Source organism: Diadema antillarum, unplaced genomic scaffold, assembly GCF_040938485.1.
Source record: "Diadema antillarum isolate AM-2024a unplaced genomic scaffold, OU_Dant_1.0 seq00000301_RagTag, whole genome shotgun sequence".
NCBI classification, from domain to species: domain Eukaryota; kingdom Metazoa; phylum Echinodermata; class Echinoidea; order Diadematoida; family Diadematidae; genus Diadema; species Diadema antillarum.
Genome location: NW_027271324.1, coordinates 1,232,505 through 1,257,156, shown reverse-complemented (window position 1 = coordinate 1,257,156; position 24,652 = coordinate 1,232,505). Strand labels below are relative to the sequence as shown.

Here is a 24,652-nt window from a genome sequence, read left to right as displayed (position 1 = left end):
TGAGTCATTCGCTGAAGTATTTTACGGGTTTCTTGAGTTTGACGACAATATTGATTTCGATATTTGCTTTCCTGAATTTCATAATCTGTTAAAATGATAACCCATGCTGTGTCTGTCAGCATGGTGTAAAAAGGACATGGAGTTTCAAAGACTTGTCTCGTGCAAAGGGAAAAATGTCAACGATATGCCCCCAAACGAGCTTCCCCAAATGACATTGAGTTCTTAGACATTAGACTTGTTGATCACATGATCATGAGGACTCTTTCGTATTGCAAATAGGATAGAGATTTTATATCTTTACTTCCGCTGGATATAGCAGGTCTGAGTGACGCAACGACCTTTATCTGAAGGTTGAGCAATTTGTTTTGTAACAAAGCTGTTGACGTGTTGACTGGCCATATCTGAGTGTTTACCTTATACTTAAAGGGGGTGGCTAGTAAACGATCAGTGGGAATCAGTGGGAATGCTAGGGGATGATTGTTCCAATTCTTGTGGGATTCATTTGAGAGTACATTACATATCTATTGTGTGAAAATCATTTGCATCAGAACGGTCTCATATTGAAGTAATGTGCTGTTTAATGCCCCGTCACTGTACAGGCATGCTACCCTGGAAACATTAAACTGCACATTACTTGAATATGAGACCATTCTGAAGCAGATAATTTTCACACAACAATAGATATATAATGTACTCTTAAATGAATCCAGCAAGAATTGGAACAATCATCCCCCAGCATTCCCACTGATCAATTACAAGCCATCCCCTTTAAGGTACCTCTGGATCGCACGCTGCAGCACTGATGCCAGCTGGGAAATCGATATCTCAAAGAAATCTTCACGATTATTTTGATTTTGAACCGCAGAAATTGGTTTTAAGGTCCAAGTTAGCTACATGGTCCAAGTAGTTAAGAGCAAAACAAACACACACACACGCGCGCGCGCGCACACAAACACACACACCAACACACACACACACACACATGCACACAACACACCCACGCACAAACACAGGTACAAAACACAATACCACACGACTCGACTGCCACTTAAATACTTCTTTTTTTTATAGATAACTTGTCTACTGTGTAGCGGAGACGTCTTATAATTATTTTGTTTTGGAAATTACATTTAATGTGAATATGTCTGACGGAATATGGAAATATTATGCTCCTTTTGATGGATATAAAAACATTTCAAAATGATAAAACTTAATGACATAGGAATAAAGATTTATCATTTCACTCTTTCGGGAGTCTCATATTCTCTAACACTAATTACGTAAAGTAAACTCTCTTATAAATATACGTGGTTACTCCTCTTCAGGTAATGTCGAAGGTATTTAAACAAGGTCTCCTATCATCGAAAATCATCTTCTCATGTTTCCTACGGATACACTCTAGACTTTCCAATGCTATTGAATATATTAAACTTTCTTTCCAAAACCCTACCCGACAGATATCAAAGTGGATCACCAAATTAATACAGCCATGAGAAAATCGAATACGAAGTTTGTAAAACATAATCAAGTATGCGGAGGTTATACAGTATAAAAGCATCTTTAGGAATCTTTATGATCATACTTGATGAATTCCAGCAAGCTTCGAATTTCAGGACAATTATGGACTCACGCCTATTGCACTTGAAAGCTAATCATAAATGTGCTTGAATATTCTATAAAGGTTTCTGCAAATTAGGAGAAAAACTTAAGATTATAGGAGAGGATTAAAACATTAATCTTACGATATCTGAACACAGAATACGCAATATTCACTTTTTTATTCGCTTTTCATGTATCAATGAGGAAGAAAAAAAAAGGACAAATTTAAGACAGTAAGAAACGCATATTAATTTGCAAAAAAAAAACCAATCTGCTTATGATCTTTAAAATATATCTATATCCCCCAAAGATAGAGAAAGGCAAAAAAAAAAAAAAAAATGGAGGAAAATGAATAATTTTCCGTCAAATCCAAGCAAATTTTCTGTCAAATCTAAGCGAATTTCCTCTTAAATCCAAGCGATAGGAACAAAGATGGAAGAAATTTGAAACGTTCTATTCCAAATTAAGAAAATGTTAAATAATATGTGGTTCTTCAATTTGTCTCACGAATTCTCAAATTCCTAAATTAAAACAGTGAAATAAAGAAATGTCATTTTATCCCCTTCGCGACTTACTCCCTATGTCATTCGAAAGTGAAAACTTATTTCTCCTATTTCACGAATGTCTTCACTCATGCGTTAATTACCTTTGTACTAAGAGGTAAAAAACAATTAAATAACCTTTAATACAGTATATGACAAAAAGATTTTTATCAAACTCTTCTATGAAAAATATGAGCTGGAAAAAGTGTTTACTTTCTTTATTTCGCTGAGTGTATATAAAAACATTATATCTGGTAATTGAACGCAATTGTGTGTGTGTGCGAATGTATCTTTTTATTATTCATTTCTCTTGCCATGCTTGCACTCGAATAAAATCACCTTACAAATAGAAAAGTTTCATAACACATTATGGAAACAAAGTCTACAAAAGATGATTTATCGAATGAACGACTGATAATTCGACTTTGCATTAGTATTTTGTTTTGCAGGGATTGTAGATATTAGAATGCACGTAGTGATGTTGCGAACGATTGATCATGGAAGATATTCACAAGGTGCAGCATTAGCTCATCATTAGTTCCAACATTCAGCCAGTGATACACAACTATCATGTTTACTTTCTATCCTAGAAACCTTTGAGACTTTCCTCTTTTACTTGTATATTTCATTTTTGTCTTTTACAGCCGGTCAGTAACACGGGAACTAAGAACGACATCATTCTGTACGCCTGCCAAAAATATTTCAAATTTCTAATAAAGGTTTAAGTAGAGACTAAAATTCTGAATTACAAATCTACACCAGACATCCTTTTTTTTTAATTCAGCACTTCAAAACAAATACACTGTAATCTGATTTCAATATCTACCAACTAAACATGTCTGAAGAAAAAACCTTCAAATCACACAATGAGACTGACGCCTGTGTGATTACTTCGTGTTTAGTGTGATACATTCCATACTTGGATTCCAACAATGTTCACATCCCATGAAGTCGACACAGGGCGAATAAGGTTCATGAGATCGACACTATTGATAAAAACAGCCCACGATTTCGACGTTAAATCACGGGGCTTATGTTAATGTGTCGACCTCGTAAGCCCTGTGGAACTCATGGGCTATATGACTCGTTGGCAGTATGATTCGTGGGTGTCGAACTCATGTCTCGTGGCGTGCACCCGTTTGATGCAATATCTCATTGAATTTTCCATTTACAGAAGCAACAAAAACCCAACATTAGTGCTTTGAAATAGATGTGAGTTAGAGATAAAAACAACCACTGTAAAAATTTGAATTTGTATAATCGATGTCAAGTATTCTTAAATACACAAAATATGAACAATAAATACGATAAGAATGTTTCCAGACTAAACCGTCTACTTTTAAGGTTGAATGAGAAGAATGCTGATATCTCCTTAGATTTTAGGCTTTATTGCAAAAATCTTATATGGTATAGCATGTATTGTGATACAACAGACCTACACATAATTATGCATCAAAAGTGATATCTTGAACGCTTTTTACAAATTGTTTTAAATCACCGCATGCTATCAAACATTAAACAGGAACTTTAAACCTTGCCCATCCTGTCTGATTCTTAACTTTTCATTTTCCTTTTGGGCCACTATTTAACCCAGTGACAGAGCCAGTAGTCTGATCAAACATTTTCTGGGCGGCCCAAGCCTCACTGGTCGCCAGTATTTCAATCACACGTGGTGCCATCCTTGTAATCTTCGAAAGCCCTCTGCCATTCCACCGTGTTGTCCTTCCAGTCATCATAGCTTTCCCGCCATTCTTTCTCGGTCTCGTCCATGTCGCCTGATTATTGAGATGAAATCGTTGATAGAATTATATGCTTTTTATATAAAGTGAGAATTAAATGAATCAGTAAAAATTAAATATTATCAACGACAAAAAAAAAAAGAGGAGAAAGGGAGAAGAAGAAAGGAAGAACAGGAGAATAAGAAGTTGAGAAGCGGCAGAGCTGATCAACGATATTGCACTCAAAATAGTGTTAAGATATCAGAAAGGATCACATTAAAACTCGAGGAGAGGGAAATTTCAGACTAGTTAAAAGTTTGTCTGGAAATAAAATGTCAAATGTAACAGGCATAACAGTGAAATCTTATAGGTCGAAATCGGATTAAATGTAAAAAAGTTGGGAAATGAATTTCCGTCGAAGTCATAAATTTTTGTGAACAAAAAGTTCTTGAACAGTATACTAGAGATGTCGTCGCCTCGCAAATTCTGGTTTGAAAAAAAAAAACACCAATTCAAGTTTTCTTATTAAAAGTTTACAACATAATGCTTTTCCCGGTTGAAAAAAAAAAATGATCAGTCAAACTCTCAGGATTATACACTGGGCATAGCTGCGCCTAAACGATTAAGTAGAAATTTCACAATCTTATTTTCTAACCCATGTAAGTTGTGTGGGATTATATCATGAATTCACATTTGTGTGCTTCATTGACTGGTCAAGAGCTATACCGAGAAAATAATCAAAACATCACAATTTCATAACTCCCTTCATTTTCATCCGATTCGGATCAAAATTTCATTATTGCACTAAACAACTTAACCTTTTTCAGGTATACCATTCAAATGATGTGGAATTTCATTTTAAGATGAGTGATTAGGAGAAGGCAGTAGAAAGTATAGCGAGTGCACTGAAATATTTCAGCTCAGTTTATCTTCTTTCCATGATACAAACTCGAAAGAAAAAACTTATCAGACAGAGCACAAATACGTAGAATGAAGTGGCAGATACATAAAAATGGTTTGCAATGATGATATACATTTAAAACTATACACGAACATTTTATCAAAAGTAGATGTGTAAATGTTTGTTTACAGGTAGGAAGAATAGTTATAAGAATTGCTTACTTTTCAGGACATTATTTTCATAAAGTATCGCATTTTCCTGTCATTACCATCATAAAAAAGATTACAATTACCAAATAGAAATTGTTGAAGCGGCTTTCACAAAGAGCAAAGTTATTTGATTGGATGACTGCCATTACAAAATGTATTCTGAAAAAAAATAAATCAAGGAAATCATGGCCTCACTCGTAAAGATCATGAGAGTAGGCATGTAGTGATTCCAGAAGCGACACCCTCTCGCTCTAGCGGCTCTTCCCTCTCCCAGTTCAAGGGATAACTCTTTGTGACTGAGCTCAGGGATGGTGTAGAGAGGCCAGAAATCTTCCCCGTCTCCTTGGGGAACGTCCTCACTGGGTCTGCTGGGATCTCTGCGTTCAATTATACGACAAAGAATCATGAGTCATATTTATTTCATTCTGAGTGCCGTTTGTCAAGAAAGAATTTCGAAATTAACACTTTTCATCATTGGGACCACTTAAGTTACTTATTTTTGAAAGTTTATCTTCTATATGAAAATACATTTATGTCGAAAACTTATATGGATTACTGTATAGGGTCATACGTATAGCTAGCTCTAACGAAGAGCAAAATTGGGCGCCATATTATGTCCTTATCTATCTTCTTCATTTCTTTTGTCGATTCCTCGCGGTTCCTTGTGACATGACGGTTCAATACATACTTCTTGTCCAGAATAACGTCCCAATGGTTCTCCACCTCAAGTCTTGTGTCTTCTTCATATCTATTATGTCTCGGCTTGTCTCCCTCGGCATCTTTGCTCATACGATGGCGTCCATATAGCAATAATTGGGAGACGAGTATATCTTTTCTCCGAAAGCAGCACGTGTTCTGCTAGTTTCAGCCTTCGCAGGCTTATCTTATGAAAAGACTTTTGGTAGATGTCTATATAGTTCTGCATTGCTTATGTGATGATCTGCATCTACCTAGACACTGACGACTGCACAAACTATCCCATTTCTTGGTATGTTTGTTGGTTATTGTCCAAGTTTCGCATCCGTGGAGTAGTATTGATTCCATAGTAATAATTGCTTGGAAGAGATTGATTTTCTCTTTTTAATCATTCTGGATTTCTACACCTTCTTCATCTTGTCTAGAACTCTCCACGACTGTACCTATACACATATATCCGAACAGGAGATTTGGCCGGATATGGGAGACTCAATGTTCAATGCACGCAGCTGCCTTTAGATATCTAAGTTATTGAAGATAGCGTACTAAGACTCGATCTTTCTTTGCTGTCAGTGCAAAATTTGACGATCTGAATGCATGCTTTTTGGATTAAAATCAGATGTGAATGCATGTTTACTTAAATATGTTGCAAATTATATTTAAATAATGAGAGTTTGTGTAGGAATTACATTTTAGCTTGGAATCTCCCTTTCCCCCGTAATTACTAGATTAAAAAAAATCACGGCGAGTTCGCGTCCGGATAGTAGAGAGATCCTTATAAAGAGAGGCTGGATATGAGAGGTCGGACTGTATATTATATGATAACTTATGTAAATATATCTGAGTTTATAAAAATACCTTGACCCAATGGAGAAATCCTCAACTAAATTACAACAAAAGCCACTTGTTATCAAGGGCCAGTTGGACCTCGCTCCATCTGTTTCTGTTTCAAATGCTTGGAGTACTTTTAGCGATATTAACCCTTCCAGGACGGCCAAATACACAAAGGATCTAGATAATTAGAAAATTAGAACAGTTGGTGTGGTTCTGCTTGGAATTTTATATCATCCATTTTAGCACGACACCTGCCACTCGGTAACACCTGAGACACTGGGATTTGGTTATTTGACTAAATTCTCAGCAGGGAGCCAAGCTTTTAATTCTGCTTCTTTGGGACCATTTCAGTTTAATGATTACAATATGATAGGAGATCCATGTATACTCAATTTAGACCGAGTTTAGAAATTCCAAGTTCTACCACCAACTCCTTTAAGAGCCTATCTCACCGGAGGAAGCTTCGAAGCGACTGCCGGCTACTCGTGTGACTGAAAAGACTAAAGTTGAATGGCTCGTCCTCTCACTAATAAGGCGACTCTAGACCGATTTCGACACATATCCAAACGAAATGACAACTTATTCGCCCAGAAGTCCCAGAGAGGTATCCACAACGTCATACCGACGTCTCTGAAGCGTCTTCTCAGTAGCGGAGATGTATCCGAGACATCTCCGGTAGGTCACCAAAGGGTATCCGCAAGGTCGCAGAGACGTCTCGGAGAACTCGCTCACAAACTTAGTTTGAATTGGCCACATTGTAGGAAACGTCATGGAGACGTCGCGGACACGTCTCTAAACCATCTGGATCGTGGCTACTGATAAATGTCTGAAAAAGTCGAATATGTTCGCCTCTTTTGCGACTCCCTGGAGACCAGGCTAGTCCCAAGGAGACGTCACCGTGACGTCAAGGAGACGTCTCTGTCACCACTTAGCCACCAGTGAAACTCGAGTCGCCAGTATGCCGCCACCTAGTCTCCAAGCCAATGAGATACCTATTTTAGCCTACTTCTCATCATAAACCCCCACCTGTTAATTGCAATTGTATGTGTGAGTTATTGTTTTACTCATCTTTATACGGAGCCAAACCTAATGCAAATTGAATTATGACTTGAGAAAATATAAAATTGGGGAGATATGAACAAACGCTTACCCTGACTTTGCAAAGTTTGTCCAGAATTCCATGAACTTAACGGAGAGGGCGTTTTCTTCTGCGGTCATGTTGTGTGCTTTGATGTTGTACAGCTCATCAATAAAGGGCATCCCAAAGACAAAAGTCAAGTCTTCTGTATGGCCTGCTCCAAGCCACGGAGTGGAGGGGTAGATTTCTCCATACTGGAGATTGCTCCTAGCAATGAGTAGGTCATTAAAAGAAGTTCATATATTACAATGGATTAAAAGAGTGATTCACAATGACTGCAATTGAAGGGGTCGGTGCAATATAGGCTAACCCACAAAATGGTCATTTTGAGATAATCGCTGTTGAATGTTTGGAAAGTCCATACATTGTACATTAATAAAACATGAATGCATGCATTTTTTACCATCTTATTGGTTGAATTCAAATATGATATTATCACGGAGGTTAGAGTGAAGGATAAGGATCATGAAAATGCATGTAACTCAATTTTGACAGAAGTGTGGGTTAGCACTATATTGCACCGACCCCTTTAATTGATAAAAGGTCAGAAACAGCACAAAAAGGTAATACCCAATTTGCACGGTGATTATGTCGACATCTAGAAGAAAAAATATGTATACGATACCACGTTAACACTGGAAAATTTTCAAAAATACATGAAAATTAGAAGTATTTTTATCATTTTTATACACAACAGAATAGCAATTCCCTCCCAATCAACGTGGCATTTACTTTTGAACGAATATTTTTTTTTTTTATTAAGTAGTATGGCAGGGGTATTTCTAAAAGTATTCGCCAACATCTGTGTGAAAATAAGAGTGACCCGCTGAGTCAAGCATAGGTGAACACACATTAAAGAGAAAATGGCCACTTTTAAAATTTCACAAGAGTCTTGTTAGTGGTCTTTGAAACATTGTATTTCTGGTGAATGTGTAAGTGTTGTTGTTCTTTTATCCCCCGTTGTTAGACTACCTTATTCCATTATTATTGATAGTACATGTACATTTTTGTATCTATAATTGTTCCATCTTTGTATTGTGATCATTCTACCACAACACAACGACTCGCTCTTGTGTTTCAATACATGATCATTATCTTCTGTTAATAAACTGAATTGGTTTTACAGTTGCAGAAGGGTTAAACAAGGCCAGTTTCCCCTAGATCTGTTCAGAATTATCGTCCTATACTATCAAAAATACAGCAGGAGGGTAAAATGAGGACACACACACAAATCAGCCAACACGTTTTGACAAGAAAAGTAAGAACCGGACAGCATACTTTGTTGGCACGTGGGTCATGAAATATTTGTATACTGTCCCTCCAGCGTTTGCGTGTTTTCTGATTACGTAGTCCGTTGGGGCAGCGAAATCGAAGTCGGTTCCCAGATCGACCAGGGATGGAAAGTAATCCGCGCCCGGGTCGTCGGCGATGGTCCAGTCAATATACTCCTGGTTGATGGAATCCCCAAGGATATCATCGCTTAACCCGAAACTCCTGTAATAGTTTACGAAGAAGTCGAAAGTTGTACGGTTGATCACAGGCGGGATAGGGCTGCCGATATAATGGGGTAGAAAGGCCAAAGGAATCAAAGTACCTTCGTCTTTGTTGAACCCCGCGAGAAGCGGTACCTTCGCAAAGTCTCCCATCTCGTACAGGTTCTTTGGGGTGTCCTCCAGAAAGGTACCGTCAAGAGTAACTGGATAAGCGCCATCAAGATTATACAACTATATCAATCCATAAAGAGACAAGGGCAAAATGAGATTGTGAGAAAGTGAGATAATGCAGTAATGTTATTGTGACAAATGACAATACGTTATTGTAGATTCCAAGGCCACATTTTGAGGCATCATTTATTTTAAAGATATTATAGCTGTCCAACAATGATTGAAGCCATCTTTGCAAAGTTACCACACAACATTGTTGTAACTTTTTCATTCCTTCACGTTCTTTTCAATTTTCCCTGCACTTTAGAAGAACTTTATATGAACGTTTACAAGGTAGTCTGGGAATCACTTATATGATAATGATATCAAAACATAAAACAGCTAGATGTTTCGTACTGTATGTATATCATGTATAATCTTGACGTGTTTTCAAACGACTAAATAGGGTTCGGTGTATGAGAGATATGGCGATTTCGTGCAAACCTAGCCGTTTGCTTTTGTAGTGAAAGTATATCATTCTGTTGTATTTTTTTTGTACAATCTTCCAAATGATGTTATTCTATAGTAAATCAATGCATTGTATATCGTACGAAGATGATATTATGGTAGGAAATGTTTTAATCTATACAATGTTGCAATTCCTTTATCTATGAAGAAGATCACCACAATGCTCACACGTGATTGCATAATGACATATGACTTTCGATTGCCACGCCAAGAATCAGATATAATTATTTGTTTTGTTCTGGAAAAATACCATCAATAGTAATATTTTGTGTTAAATCTACCTTTCTAAGAGTTGTAAAAAACATATTATGTTTTAATCATATTTAAAGATAAGCGTTCCGTTGAAATTGTATAATGCTGCATTTTCAATTAAAATTAGTTTTATTTTATAATCAATTACTTCATATACTATTAGTCAATTATTAAGTTTTTGTAGATAGCAACATGCTGGTAAATGAAATGAACGAAAAAAAAAACCCAGAAGAACAGTAAATAATATCTTTAATTTCTTTTCATTTTATTTCCAACAACACAAAATATTTGCGTACACATAATTCCATAAAATCAGTACCATGTTGTTGCAAAAAGAAAAATGCTGTGAATTGTCAAACAAAAATTATGCCCTCCGTAATTATAGTTTATGAAGAAAAGCAATTTGTTTGCTAGTATCGAAAGCTTTATGGAAGGTCCATTTACAAAGCAAACATAATTTGTTTTAAGAGTTTATTAATTCATCTTACAGTTTAGGAAAAGCAAAATCGGTAGAGAATTTGTTTTCCTGAAGTAAAATTGATTTGGGTTAAGAATCTTATTTCATGAAAAAAATAAAATCCCTAGAATTTTACATAGAGTTTGGAATATGGTTCAAATGGATGGAAAACAGAAATCGGACAATAATTTGTAAGTGTGGAATAGGATCATCCTTATTATGAACTGGAATTCCCTGCGCAAATCACAATACATCTGGACAATATCGAGTGGAGAGTGAGGAGTTGAAATATATTCTAAAGGTGAAACTTTTTCTTTACGAGAGTGTACCTCATTGGCTTTCATCCTTAGTTCGTCAGCTTCTTGGAGTTTGAGGCAGGCAACCAAAACTTCGGAGGTGGACGTATCGCACCCGAAGGCGACCCCCAAACCTTGGGACAGCCTCCTTTCCCTTTCTGGATCGTGCTTAAAGGCCCAAGGACTGAAGGCACTGCCGCTCTGTTTCAGTAATAAACGTAAAACAGTCCACATGATTTTCATCTGACTCATGACCTCACTTTTGTATCAATGGAACAGGTACAGAAACTTTGATTCCGCTGATACACAGTTGTCTGTATCCCATACCATGATTCTAATCTGAATACGTAACGCCCTCATAGTGTTGAACACTGTCATTACTGGTATTTTTTATACATTCATTTAAGCATGAAAACACATACAATCACGAGTATATACGCACATATAAATAAAGGCACATACACGCACACGAGCACATAACATGTATGTGCATGTATTGCTTCTTTGAGGAAAAGAATCTAATCGACTTATTACGCCTTATTGTCTACTACCTATAACTATTGGTGGTCAATGAGATAGAGATAGCCTGTTTGCTGTGACAAATGTTGTTAAAATGCTGTTGCGACCAACAGCGCTCACCTGTAACATCGCTTTATTGAAGAAGCCCCGGCTGAGTTTGGAAAGGAGGTGGAAATTGACGCTCGCCGACCCGGCGCTTTCCCCGAAAATCGTGATGTCATCTTTGTCACCATCAAAGGCTTGAAAAGGATTAAAGAGTGAAGGTGATTTTTCATGACTGATGTAGTGAGGCTTTGGTGAGTGTACATGCGCGCAGGTTTCGGGATAGTGATTCATAGCATCGGTTTAAAACAGAAAGCCACTTCATTTTCACATTTGTTTTGTCACATGGAATAAAAATCATACAAATCGGGGGTGGGGGGGGGGGGGGGGGGGGGGGGTGGCAGACCACCTCAATGATTACTCACTGGCCATGAATAAAAGTTGTGTCTGAAATTACTAGCTCAAGTGAAATTATTTTCCGAACAAAGACAGCTAATTTCAGGATGAAGTGTTAAGTATAGGCTCCGTACAATTCTAATGATTCTGGACAAAGAACATCGCCATGACCGGCCTCTAATGCCTGCGACTTGGCTTTCCTGCTCACTTAATTTTCTTTCCCGAGACACAGAAGTTAACTTTCCGTTTTCCAATAAAGAGAAATATAAAATATTAGTATTATCCTTCCTTGCTTTTTGATCGCACAATTCAGCAAAGTAGAGGTATTAATCGTTGTTTTTCTTGTATGATTATACACATGGCGACAAAGCGGAGATATGCGGAATTGACGTGCCGTTCATGTTAAGATAGGCCTACTTACTTCGAAAGTCCAATGAGTCAGCTGCATATAGATGACGTATTGTATTTAAGTGGTTGCAACCTATGAATTTTCCGTTTCGCTCAAATTTTCTCTGACACATGTTAACGAGCTGAGACACCTGTCTATCACATGGGATATCTCTTCTTAGTATTATCTCTTTTAGGGTGAATTTTCTTCGATATTAGTCCTTACCTTCGATGTTGTTATAAACCCATTCCAGTGCAGCGACCTGATCCAGCATACCATAGTTTCCTGGTGCCACATCGTCCTCTGGAGAAAGAAAGACAGAAAAAAAGAAGGAAAGAGAGAGAGAGAGAGAGAGAGAGAGCAACAGAGAGAAAGAGAAAGCGAATCAGTGGCAGAGAGAAGTGAAGAGAAAAGGGGGATGACACAAGTAGAGAAATCGAATGAAAAAAGGGGACAAGATGGTGGATACCTCCTTAAATTCACTATACCTAGCAGCTTTGAATAGGTGCTGACAAACACTAACGTATAGATATACAGTATAATAATTATGACCTTTACCCTTTAGTCTACAGTGACTAGGGAGTGCTGGCAGATCCCTATTGTAGGTATTTTTTCCAGCGGATTCAAAAAACTTGTATCAAAGAATCATAATTATATACTTTATGTGTTGCTTGTATAAGTCATGGTAATGTTTTTCGGTCTCTGTGTACAGGATGTTCTATCTTTTCAAACACCTAAAAATGAACCACTGCAGACACTGTGGCCACAATAAGTGGTTTCCCATTTTTCCTCGACCAGAAACTGTGACTCTACACATTTGCATTTTACTTTTCTACCTTCGCAATACTCAACTAACTGGCTATGTCGTATAAGTGTACAGTAATTGTATATTATGTTATCTTTTTATGTGTCTACAATGTGTGTATCTTGTATTGTACAGTTAGTGGGTACACTGTATGTGTAGGGCCTCTGAGAATAACAGTGTTTGTAGCCACAGATAGAGCTCCCCTACTGAAACAAAACAAATTAATAAATTGCTAGATAAATAGATTGATAAAAAAATACGTACATTCCTTTCCCTTTTCCCTTCTTTCCAGTGTAACATTCCCTTTGATAATTCCAAAATGTTACTTGCTTGAATAGTGCAGGCTTTAATCTACTACATTATTCGTATTGTATGCATACGTTTAGTATTTTGTCATGAGCAATCACTACCGACAAACTGATTCTAACACAAGCTTTATAGTTTGTTTGTTTTTTATGTGTTATTTTTCACAAGCTATGTTTATCATCACGTCATGACAGTTCGAACCCTACAGATGACATTTTGTTACTTCCCGACGGGAAGCAGATTCCCTACGCCACCCCTTTAATTAACATCTTCCTTTTCACCCCTCGTGTACTAGATATGAAATGGAAGTATATTGATTAATGGTGGTAAAGAAAAACCAAGAAGAAGCAAAATAATATAGAAATACTACTTTGTACAAGAAGAAGTACAGTACTTACTTTGTAGTTTTTATATATCCTGAAACATGATTCGGTGTTTGTTTTTCTATTGAGAGCCGTTTAACTTGCTCATGCTTATTTGCTGTCTTCACTCGCGATGATAAGAGAGAACAATAGCTTAGGCAAAGGGCACACTCGTGAATGTGATGATAAGAGATGGGAACAAAAATTACAAAGAGTTTATAGGTTCGTTTTGAAATCATGATATTTAGGACTATTTGACCGCATGATCCCTAAATGATTAACAATATTAATCATTAAGCCTGATTAATTATGTAGTCAAAAAATTAAAACATGCATGATTAGGTCTACGCGAAATAACAGGCAGAAAAAGAAAAATCACATGGACAAAGTGTATCGACAAAGACTAAAAATAACTGCAAGTTCATTTATTTGGCTTCATTCCAAAGTTGATAGATAGGACCATCGACAAAACACCTTCACAGAAAATTCAGTTGAAATTGATTTGTTTTACAGGTTTGAAAACAGTGAGAAAATGTGCAGATACTAGTAAAACTTTACCATTCTTTAGCATAATCATGAAAGATATTGACACTAATCCACTTGCTATATTAGCGCCAAAATACGCCGCCAAAAATTGTAAAGGGCGTACCTGTTGAAAATTGCGCGAAGACACCTAAGCGATAGTTCAGGGTCACGACTATGACGTCACCAACCGTGACCAATGGGATACCCCAGTATTCATACGTCATTGCCGTTCCACCACTGAAACCTCCCCCATGAATCCATACCATCACAGGAATGCCAGGTTGCTGCAAGGTAAAAAAAAGTACATGTTAATATATACATATATATATATATATATATATATATGTACACATATATATAAATAAATAAATTATATATATATATATATAGGCATATATATATATATATATATATTTATATATATATATATATATTCACAAGCAGGTTAGTTTTGAAATCCGTCCGACCAGGAGCAGACGTATTCCCTTGTGTGTATGTTCTGCTTCAGAAAACGGATTTTATTCTAACATCACATCGCATCCTGGTCGCTGATGAAGAATGCGATGACTAACCTGTTTGGTGTCTTGTTTCTAAAACATGCGCTTTCCTCGCCAGGATAAAGCGTTTTAATGCCATATTGGGTTTTAATCTCATATATATATATATATATATATATATATATATATATAATGATCAGCTGTCACACACGCCAACAATAAAAATGTGCATAATGAACATTTTTTTTTCACCATTTTCAGCATTAACTTATTGCTTTTAATAACCGGTCATGCATGATATCATAGTAGCCCCGAGTGGAATTGCCATATCTAATCTATAGAATGTCACGATTTTTCGTTAATATGTAATCTAGAAGGAAGCGATAATGATTCAATTGTTGTCCATTTATCTATATTGATACCAACACAAACTATGCATAGTTCCTCATATTAAACCATTATATCATGGAGGAGAATATGGGGGGGGGGGGGGTCAATGTTCATCCGCGCCTTTTTCTGACACAATGATTTATCTTTGTGTTTGTTTTAATTAATCAAGATTGAATGAATATGAATATGATTAGCGTATCCGCAACATGAAAACAAGTTGATGGTGGGAATCTACCATGACTTAAAGGCAAAACATTCAAAATCTAAAACACAGATGTTAAAGGGGAAAGGCTTTTTAGACACTTATACGCACACACAAATCAGTCATCGGTTAATTTCACACCATGTTTTGTTTAAAGAGTCAATTAACAATAGAGAAAATTGTCTTTGCCTCTTCAGTTTTTGGTTGTCTTTCTTTGTACGAAGATTGCCATTAATATACAGAGTATTGACAACTGGGCCTAATAGCCCACCTGCTGAGTTTGAGTTCCGATTGTTTCTAATTGTTGACTTGTTGATATTATGGAATTGTTATACCGGTTTGCTGGAGCACGGGTTGTATCTAAAAGGTTAAAGACGTGAAAGAAAAAAAGGACCAAATAAAGAAAGACCATACTATCCTATCCTGGTATCGTTCCCAAATGTTGGGAAAGATGGTCTTGCTGTGTCCCGTCCTTCCCGTCCTTCTCCCGATCCGGTAAAGGCAAAATCTGACTTTTGCAAGTCATTCCCTCTGATACACACACACAAATGATGTGTGTGTGTGTGTGTGTGTGTGTTTGTGTGTGTGCGTGCGTGTGTGCGTGTGTGTGTTTGTGTGTGTGTTTAATTACCCGTTGACTGGGAGCATAGATGTTCAAGTACAGGCAGTCCTCTGACATATCGGGGTAAAACTCCGCGAGATCTTGAACGCAGGCCGCTGAGAACTCGGTAGCATTCCTTTCGCCTGTCCATGCAGCCTTTGGTTGTGGCGGGGAAAATCGATCGGGAGGCTCGGCAAAGGGCACTCCCTACAAGCGACATAAACGAACAACTTGATCAACCTTTATATCATTTGTGAAGACCACAAAAAGGAGTAAATACTATCACACCGCATGCTTTCGCTGTTTACACTCAACTGCTTTGAATAACTTTTCTTTATTTATATATTATTGTCAATTCTTTAATATATTATATATATATATATATCTGAATATATATATATATATATATATATATATATATACAGTGCTTTGTAAGGAACGCAAAAACTGGAAAAAAGGTAGTTGTCGGTTCATAATGACTTACCAGAAACACGTCAACATCGCGCGTCTTATTGATGAACGTGTCTTCGCTGAAGTGGACAGTCTTTCCGACGAGGATTCCCTCATTGACTGTCACTCGAGGATTTTGTGCATCCACCACCTCGAAGACAGTAAAAACTGCCAGGGTAATGAGAAATGTCTTCATTGTAAAACCCTATCCCGGTTCATTTACTACAGTCGTTTTATGGCTGTATACCATTCGCATTAGGCAATTATAGTGCGGGCAAGGTCGTGCACGCACAAACTCTAAGAGATGTGTATGTGTGTTTAGTTACCCGTTGACGAGGGGCATAGATGTTCAATTACAGGCAGTCCGCTGACGCATCGGGTGTGTGCATCACATCGCACTGAAGCAGGGCCAGCTCCGTTCTTCGCTTCAATAGACAAAAGTCACGATTGTTATGCAAAGACGGAACATTGATCCTTAGAACATATACACCCCTGGTCTTTATAAGGCACCGGCACATCTTTCCGGGTAAGCTACGCGGGCTTGTCGTGAGTAGGGATTTTCCAGCACGCAGGAGAATTTTCTACTGGCAAACAAGGATGTTGGCGAGTTCCAAACTTGCGTCTTACTGCTAGAGGCGTGCCATTTACCTGCTACTTGCGTGTATTCCGTGTGACCTAGGTCAGAGCTTTGAAGCTGATCCATTTTCAGCTACGAGCGACATACGGGGACTGCGAATTAGTACTTGCGTTACAGTTGCAAAGTATACCTGAGTGGGAGTTGCCTGCGAGGTGCTGCAGCTAAGGGCCTCCTACTGGTGTTCTGCGTGTGCCTCTGCGGGCAACCCCCCGCTACTCATCCGGAACGAGTTTTGAGCATGCTCAAGGCCTTAATTGTCACACTGTGTCTTGGAGAAGCCTTGCGGGTTGACTTGCAGAGGGGGAAAAAATTGCTACCAGCACCTCCCAGCAGTTGGTTCGCACCTGACAGCACGTACACTTTAGCACATTATCTCGCCCGTAGTTGCCCGGAGGTGCGCACGCAGGTCCGATTTACCAGCAGCCAAGTTTTGAGCATGACCAAAACTTTTTTCCTTGTGAGTCACGGGGATTGCCCCCAGAGGTCCACGCAGAACGCTAGTAGGAGGCCCTTAGAGGCAACACCTCACAGGCAACTTCCAGGTAGGTAGGCTACTTTGCAGCTGTAACGCAGGTACTTCTCAGTCCCCGTATGCGGCCAAGATAATGACATTCTGTGGGACTTCTGCCATTCCTTAAGAGGAATTCCTTCACTGAGGTATCAGCCCCCACGCGCCTGGCACCCAGGTCACACGGAATACCCGCAAGTAGAACTTAAAGGGCAAGTTCACCTTTATATACACGTGGATTGAGTATTAGTAGGACACATCAGTGTAAGTTTGGGACAAATCCGACAATCCGTTCCAAAGTTATGAATTTCTGAAGTATCTGCGCAGTCACAGCTGGATGAGAAGATATCTACAGTGTATGATGTCACATGCGTACAACGATGTAAGGAAAATAAAAAGAGAATTTCACAAAACTTTGCTTTTTGAATAAAGTGCACATTTCTTCGATTTGTTACTGACATATCTTAGGGGTAATATTACTCCCCCTGCCTTCTGAAAAAGAGAAATCGAGTGTTCTTTTGTTATGCGAGAAAAGTGAAACTATGTTGAATTTTCTTTATTCTTCCTTTATATTGTTGTACTCATGTGACATCACATGCTATGATAGTCTTCTCATCCAGCCGTTACTGAGCAGAAACTAAAAAAAATTTGAACGGATTGTCCGATTTTCCTCAAAATCTCACTGATGTGTTCTACTAATATCGCTGCATTCACTCAACCCACATGTCTATGAAGGTGAACTAAATTGTCCTTTAAGTAGAATGCCGCCAGCAAGCAAAACACATTAAAAACTCAGAAATTGTTCGGTATCTCCACAAAACTACCCACACGCAACAAGCCCACGTAGCTTGCCCGAAAAGGTGTGACAGGTCCTAAACATGGTAGCGGGTAAACAGGATCTGCGTGCGCACCTCCGGGCGACTACGGGTGAGAAACGTGCTAGGTCCTGTCATGTGCGGGTCATGTGCAGGGACTTCCGGGTAGTAAAAAATGTTCTTCGCAAGTCGCACGCAAGGCTTGTCCGGAAAGGTGTTACACGGCCTTTATGTAAGAACTGCGTATACCACCTAAAGCAAACAGAGTCGACCGATACTCATAGTGACTTTTTTAAATTTCAACCGCTCATCATTCCACAATCTCTGTCACGATGATTTCTGAACCGACTCCATCAGACACTATCACACACACACACACACACACACACACACACACACACACACACACATGCAAATACGCCTAACACATGTACAATTTATTTTCTTATCGTAAATTTGACATTCATTTACACACAGCAGCACAGACTTGCAGAACTTATCACTCTCGGCCAAGGCATTTTTTCTGTCTTAAAGGTTCATGAATATTTGCACAAAGTATAATCTTATCATCCAAGCATTGCTCTTAGTGTACAACGGACAATATATTTTGATTGTGTAATATCAAAGTCTCTGAAATTGGACTTTGTGTTCCCTACGTATAGGCATATCTGTATAGTGATGTGTGTTTTCTACACGTATATCAGAATGAAGACACGTATATCAGAATGAAGACACGGAGAGTTAACATGATTTTGCTCCATCATAAACTTGAATCATGGTTTTACGAGTATCCTAACTTGAAGTGCATTCAGTATTGGACAATGATTTTGAAATCTGTTAGAAAAGATGAATGTTTTGTTTTTCAGCATAGCTTCAAAATTACATGAAAAGGCAAGGATCTGTCCCGTGCAAAGGGAAAACGGCGGTGATATGCCTGCTTCCCCCAAAATGACATCATCACAATGACGCAATAATGATGATGCAAATCTATAATGCCGAGAGACTTGTTTTGATTGGAATAGCTGGTCTGTGCTGTGCGGAGAACTTTGTGTGAGGTGCGCAATTTACTTTGCGAATGAAGCTGATGGCGTGTTGACTGGTCACACTTGAAGGTTTGCTTCACGGAGCGCTTGTACCTCTCCGGTTTGATCTCAGGCAGCTTGTCAGGGAGAATGCTGATGTCAGATGGGGAAGCGGTCTCTCAAAATTGATTCTTTTTATGGGAAACTCGGTTATCGGTTTAACGTCCCAGACAGCAAAGAACGAACGAACAAACAAACAAACACTACACACACACACACACACACACACACACACACACACATCACACAATCACACACAATCACACACACAATTACACCCAATCATGCACATACATGCAAATCAACACAAACAATCCGAAACGCGCTAACACGCCTCGGCTGCTACATACACTGATATAGTCCAAGTGCCAAATTCAGTTTCGGGCCTAACTTTGTCTTACAGTCCGCCCATTACTTTTAATGAATTTAACCTATTTGGAAGGTGCTTGATCCGGATAGTGATAAGGCAACTATTGCCCTCACCCCCTCCAAGAGTTTTGAGATATCCAAAATGATTAAAAATTGAAATTTTGACTTAAGTATTTACACCAATAGGTGGAAAATTCAAAATGAATTGATAGTTTTACCCTATTTCAAGGCTGCCGAATTCGAAACTGATGGAAGCTATTCTTGCATTCCTGAGAATTTTTTTTTGATATCAAAGATGTTTACCAAAAATGTATAGTTCATTGTTAATTGTTCCTTTTAAATGGTGACAAATGGAAAGATTTGATGTTCATACCCTAAGAGGGTGCTGAATTTCAATCGGGATATGCAACTGTTGCCCCATGAGGGCCTTAAGATATTCAAAAATGGCCCTAAAAATTGAAATTGTAATATTAGTATTACCTTATACAATGGCAAAAATGAAATATACATATATATATATACATATATATATATATATATATATATATATATATATATATATATTGAATAATAGTTTTACCCTATTTCGAGGATGCCGAATCCGAATCTGGTTGACGGAACTTTTTCATCCTTGAGGGTTTATGAGATACGTTTTTTTTTTTTTTTGTGGCATTTTTTTTTCTCTCAGTATCATCTTTTACGCCCTCGAATGCAGGAGGAGACGATCTTCGACTTGGTGTTTATTTGAATTAAATCTTGTCGAAGACTATAGGAGACTACCCAGCCAAACTGTCATTATCTTCACTACGGAATGATCGCTGTGACCACTTGTTGACAGCTAACAATATGAGTATGTATTGTACATGTATATCTATAATGAATTTAAGTATGTATAAGGATATATGTATTTATGTATTGATATATATATATACATATATATATATATATATAACATATGTATATATATATATATATATAGATATATATATAGAGAGAGAAAGAGATAGTATACAAATAATTGATGTTTGTAAGTGTAATGGACAGAGTATTTCGTGACATGAAAGATGAAATCATCCATTACGAGACACAGCCGAGTTGAATGGATCAATATGATTTCATCTTTCACTGAATGACTGTCCATTGCACGGATGAAAACATCTATTATTTGTTTTATAACACCTAGAAATATATCCTTGTCATGTGATGTTTGAAAAGATTTAGAAAATATAGATTATATAGATAATGTAGATAATATTGCTTGGATAAAAGCAAATAAATTATTTTTAAATAAACAAAAAACCAATAACATGTTATTCAGTAACTCTGTTAAACAACTTCCTGACCAAGTGGTATTTGATAATTCTGTCATTAAAGAAGTCAAGACTACAAAATTTCTCGGTATTACAAGTGACAATAAGCTAACTTGGAATTGTCATATTGATAATATTTGAAAGATAGTTTCAAGAAATATTGGCATCATTAATCACGTTAAACGGATTCTCCCCAAGTCAGTGCTTCTTATGTTGTATGCAACTCTTATTCTTCCTTATCTTAATTACGGCGTAATGGCATGGGGAAATGCAATACAAACTAAAATGGACAGGGTGCTTCTCTTGCAGAAAAGAGCGATGCGTTTGATATGCAATACCGCTTATAGATCACACACTGATGTTTTGTTTAAAGAAAACCGTATTCTTAAGATTACTGATTTATATCGTCTTCAGCTGGGTTGTTTTATGTACGATGTAGAAATTAACGCTACTCCTGTTGTATTTAAGGAAATGTTTCGAAAAAATAATGTTATACATAATTACTCAACAAGGTATGCGAATGATTATCATCTTCCTAAAAATAGAACTACATGTAGTTTTGCAAACAGAAATTTCATGTTTACTGGTCCTAAGCTTTGGAATTCCTTTGATCGTTCAGTAAAACAAGCTCAGAACTTGAATAGTTTTAAGTGTAAGCTAAAAAATGTGTTTCTTGATAAGTATTAATAAACAGTTTTATGTTAATAAAACGTATGTATATTTAAATCATTGTTTTCTAGAAGTACTTTCATTAAGTGTACTCGGAAGGTTATCTTCTGTTTCATTCGTTATTCTAATGGTACACTGTATATAATGTACACTGTAAACACTTTATACATAAACTTGTGCTTTGTAACATATACATGACTTGTTTGTATATCCGTAGTACGGTTCATGTGCCCTTGTAAATAGTGTATATATGGTGTTTTTGTTATTTCACTCAGCCTTATCTTTGATATCATTTTGACTACATTTGACAAGCAGTGCTTCTAAGTAGTCCCCTCCACATTTGTATATGGTGTTATTCTATCTCAGAATATCACTATATTTTGTATATACATGTAATATACTCTGTATAGTTTTAATGCCCACTATGTGTTATACCCTGTATATTTTATCATATAATGTCCACCATGTGGAATATGAATAAATTTCATTTCATTTCATTTCATAAATTTCATTTCATTTCATTTCAATGTGCGATCTGACATCGTCTGAGATCGAGAAAGTGCTGAGCTGATGACGTACTCAATATATATATACTGTATATATATATATATATATATATATATATATATATATATACATGGTGTCCCCCCCCCCAAAAAAAAAGCGGAAAGGTGGATTTTCAGAACGTTGCGTTCTAAAAGTGATACATTTTTTTTGACATCATTAGAAAGAGATACCAAAATAATCAAATTTGGTTCAGTACTTTTATTCTCTGCCAATTTCTGTAAATGCAGTCATTTTCAAATTTCGCTTGATTTTTGCGACGTATGAGCGAATAATTTGGGTGCGACAGGCGTTCCATATGGTGAATATACTATTGTGTGAGCCTGTTGATCCATGTCAACAAAAGATACAGCTTTTACAATGGGCGCAGGCCAGAATGAAACCCCTGAAAACGTGCCAAGCCAGTTTTCCTCATACAGACTTCGCTGCAGAGAGCTCCGGGTCGCTCAATACTGTTGTTTCTTTTGTCTCTGGCATTCTCGCTTTAGGCATAGCAGACATAACAATGAACTGCTGACGATGGGCTGACAATTTTGCTTTTAAACGGAGAAAACATCAATAAAATATGGTTATTTCCTTAAAAGTTGCAAACAGTAACATATAACATATGAGCGGAAAGCTTACGTTATTACAAAAGTGATCGCTTAAAATTTAGTGTTACAGTCAAAAAGGTTACATTAATCAATGGGAAATTTCAGCTTTATTTTGAATATCAAAAGTAACTTTTTATTCTATCAATAATATCTAGCAATGTGATTTAGGAAACTATTCTGAAAGAATATGGCTTATCCGGCAAATTGCATGACCCCAAAGATTATCATTATTACGCATTTGCAGTAAATGTTCACGATCTTATTTTTGTTAGCTTTTGATAAACTAGCATGATTATAATAATAAAATTCAAACTTGGTTGGCGAAATCCGATTTTAGTGCACTTTGGCGTAGTGGCATCGTTTAGATGTGGCATCTAGCACAAAGCGTGTCGAATACTCGTATTGGAGCATTGAATTTTGGTAGGTACGGAACGAGTTTGAGCAGTTTTGAGAGCAAAAATGAGGCGCTCCAGAACGAGCTAGCAGCCGTTTTGACCCAATTTGAGCGTGAAAATGCTGCTCTAATTTGCGTCTACGTGCTGTCGACCTACTCCGCTGCTTACCCACGAGGCTGCGTTCGGAAAATGGATAGTCATCGGAACGGCAAGGTTTGTCAACATTATATTATGTAAAATGGCGATTCTGCGGAGCGAATTTTGAAGATGGTAGTCTTTGGAACGGCAGAATTTGCTCAAAAAATGTACAATGGTGATGCTCCGAAACAGATTTTGGGAAAATTTGTGAAAATGATATGCTCAGGAACGAAAAGTTATGGCCGAAAATGAGGGTCTCCGGTACGTCCCCAATATGCATACATATGGGAGTACCCCTCCCCCTCCCCCCCTCCCCCCGGATTGCACGGTGATTTTTTTTTTTTTTTTTGGGGGGGGGAGGCACGTCCGCACACACACACACACACGCACACAAACAAACGCACACACAACACACACATGCACACACAAATGCGTACACACACACAGTGTGAAAGCTGTATTTTTTTTTGACATTATAGATCAATGGGCTTACACAATACACCGCTGTATGGAACGCCTGTCGCAACCAAATTCTTCGCTCATACGTCGCAAAAATCTAGCGAAATATGAAAATTACTCCATTTACAGAATTGGGCGTAGAATAAAAAGTTCTGAACCAATATTAATTATTTGGAATTATTGTCTTCAGCGGAAGATGCATTTTCTAATGATGTAAAAAAAAAAATACAACGCAAGATACTGAAAATCCACCGTTCCGCTTTTTGGGGGGACACCCGGTATAATGCATTTTTGTGTTCATGGGCATAATGGTTTGTATGTGAGAATGTAGCTCTTTTATTTATGTCTCTTACATTAAAAAAAAAACCCTTAAAAAACAAGAAAGATTCATTGCATAGACAATTCCTTAGTTTGGATTGAATTTTCTTCTGTTTATCTCAGTTTTTATGTGATGAACAACGTGTACAAAAGCTGATTATATGCTGAGTTTTAACTGAATACTTATCATGTTTGAAAGTGGAAATTGAACAGACAGTTCCGGTTTGAATTTTTTTAATAAACAAAGGACAATTTCAATATCAATTTTGACTGCATTATATTTTGCAGGGACTGTAACAATATCACAATGTACAAAATGGCGGATGGTGCACGACGAAACTGACCTTTGTGTGATTATTTCGGGATTGGTGTGACAGATTAATGGCTTCTAAATAATGATCACACATTTGGCCATCGATTCTAGAGACAAATTTGAATTGTCGGGATGAAAGTAAAGAATAATGGGAAAATGCCATCCACATATTAAAAACTGTAAGCG

The 24,652-nt window shown here is 37.4% G+C and overlaps 1 protein-coding gene across 1 annotated transcript; it reads right to left on the bottom strand.

The window, feature by feature from the left end:
• Positions 1 to 3,800: 3,800 nt before the first annotated feature.
• LOC139730297 (acetylcholinesterase-like) lies at positions 3,801 to 16,492 on the bottom strand. Its single transcript, XM_071641172.1, has 10 exons — positions 16,331 to 16,492; positions 15,877 to 16,053; positions 14,281 to 14,440; positions 12,384 to 12,461; positions 11,453 to 11,571; positions 10,847 to 11,014; positions 8,916 to 9,361; positions 7,650 to 7,844; positions 5,165 to 5,346; positions 3,801 to 3,916 (listed from the first exon to the last, which is right to left on the bottom strand). The coding sequence occupies exons 1-10, from the start codon at positions 16,490 to 16,492 to the stop codon at positions 3,801 to 3,803; spliced, it is 1,803 nt and encodes a 600-aa protein (XP_071497273.1).
• Between the last annotated feature and the right edge of the window lie 8,160 nt (positions 16,493 to 24,652).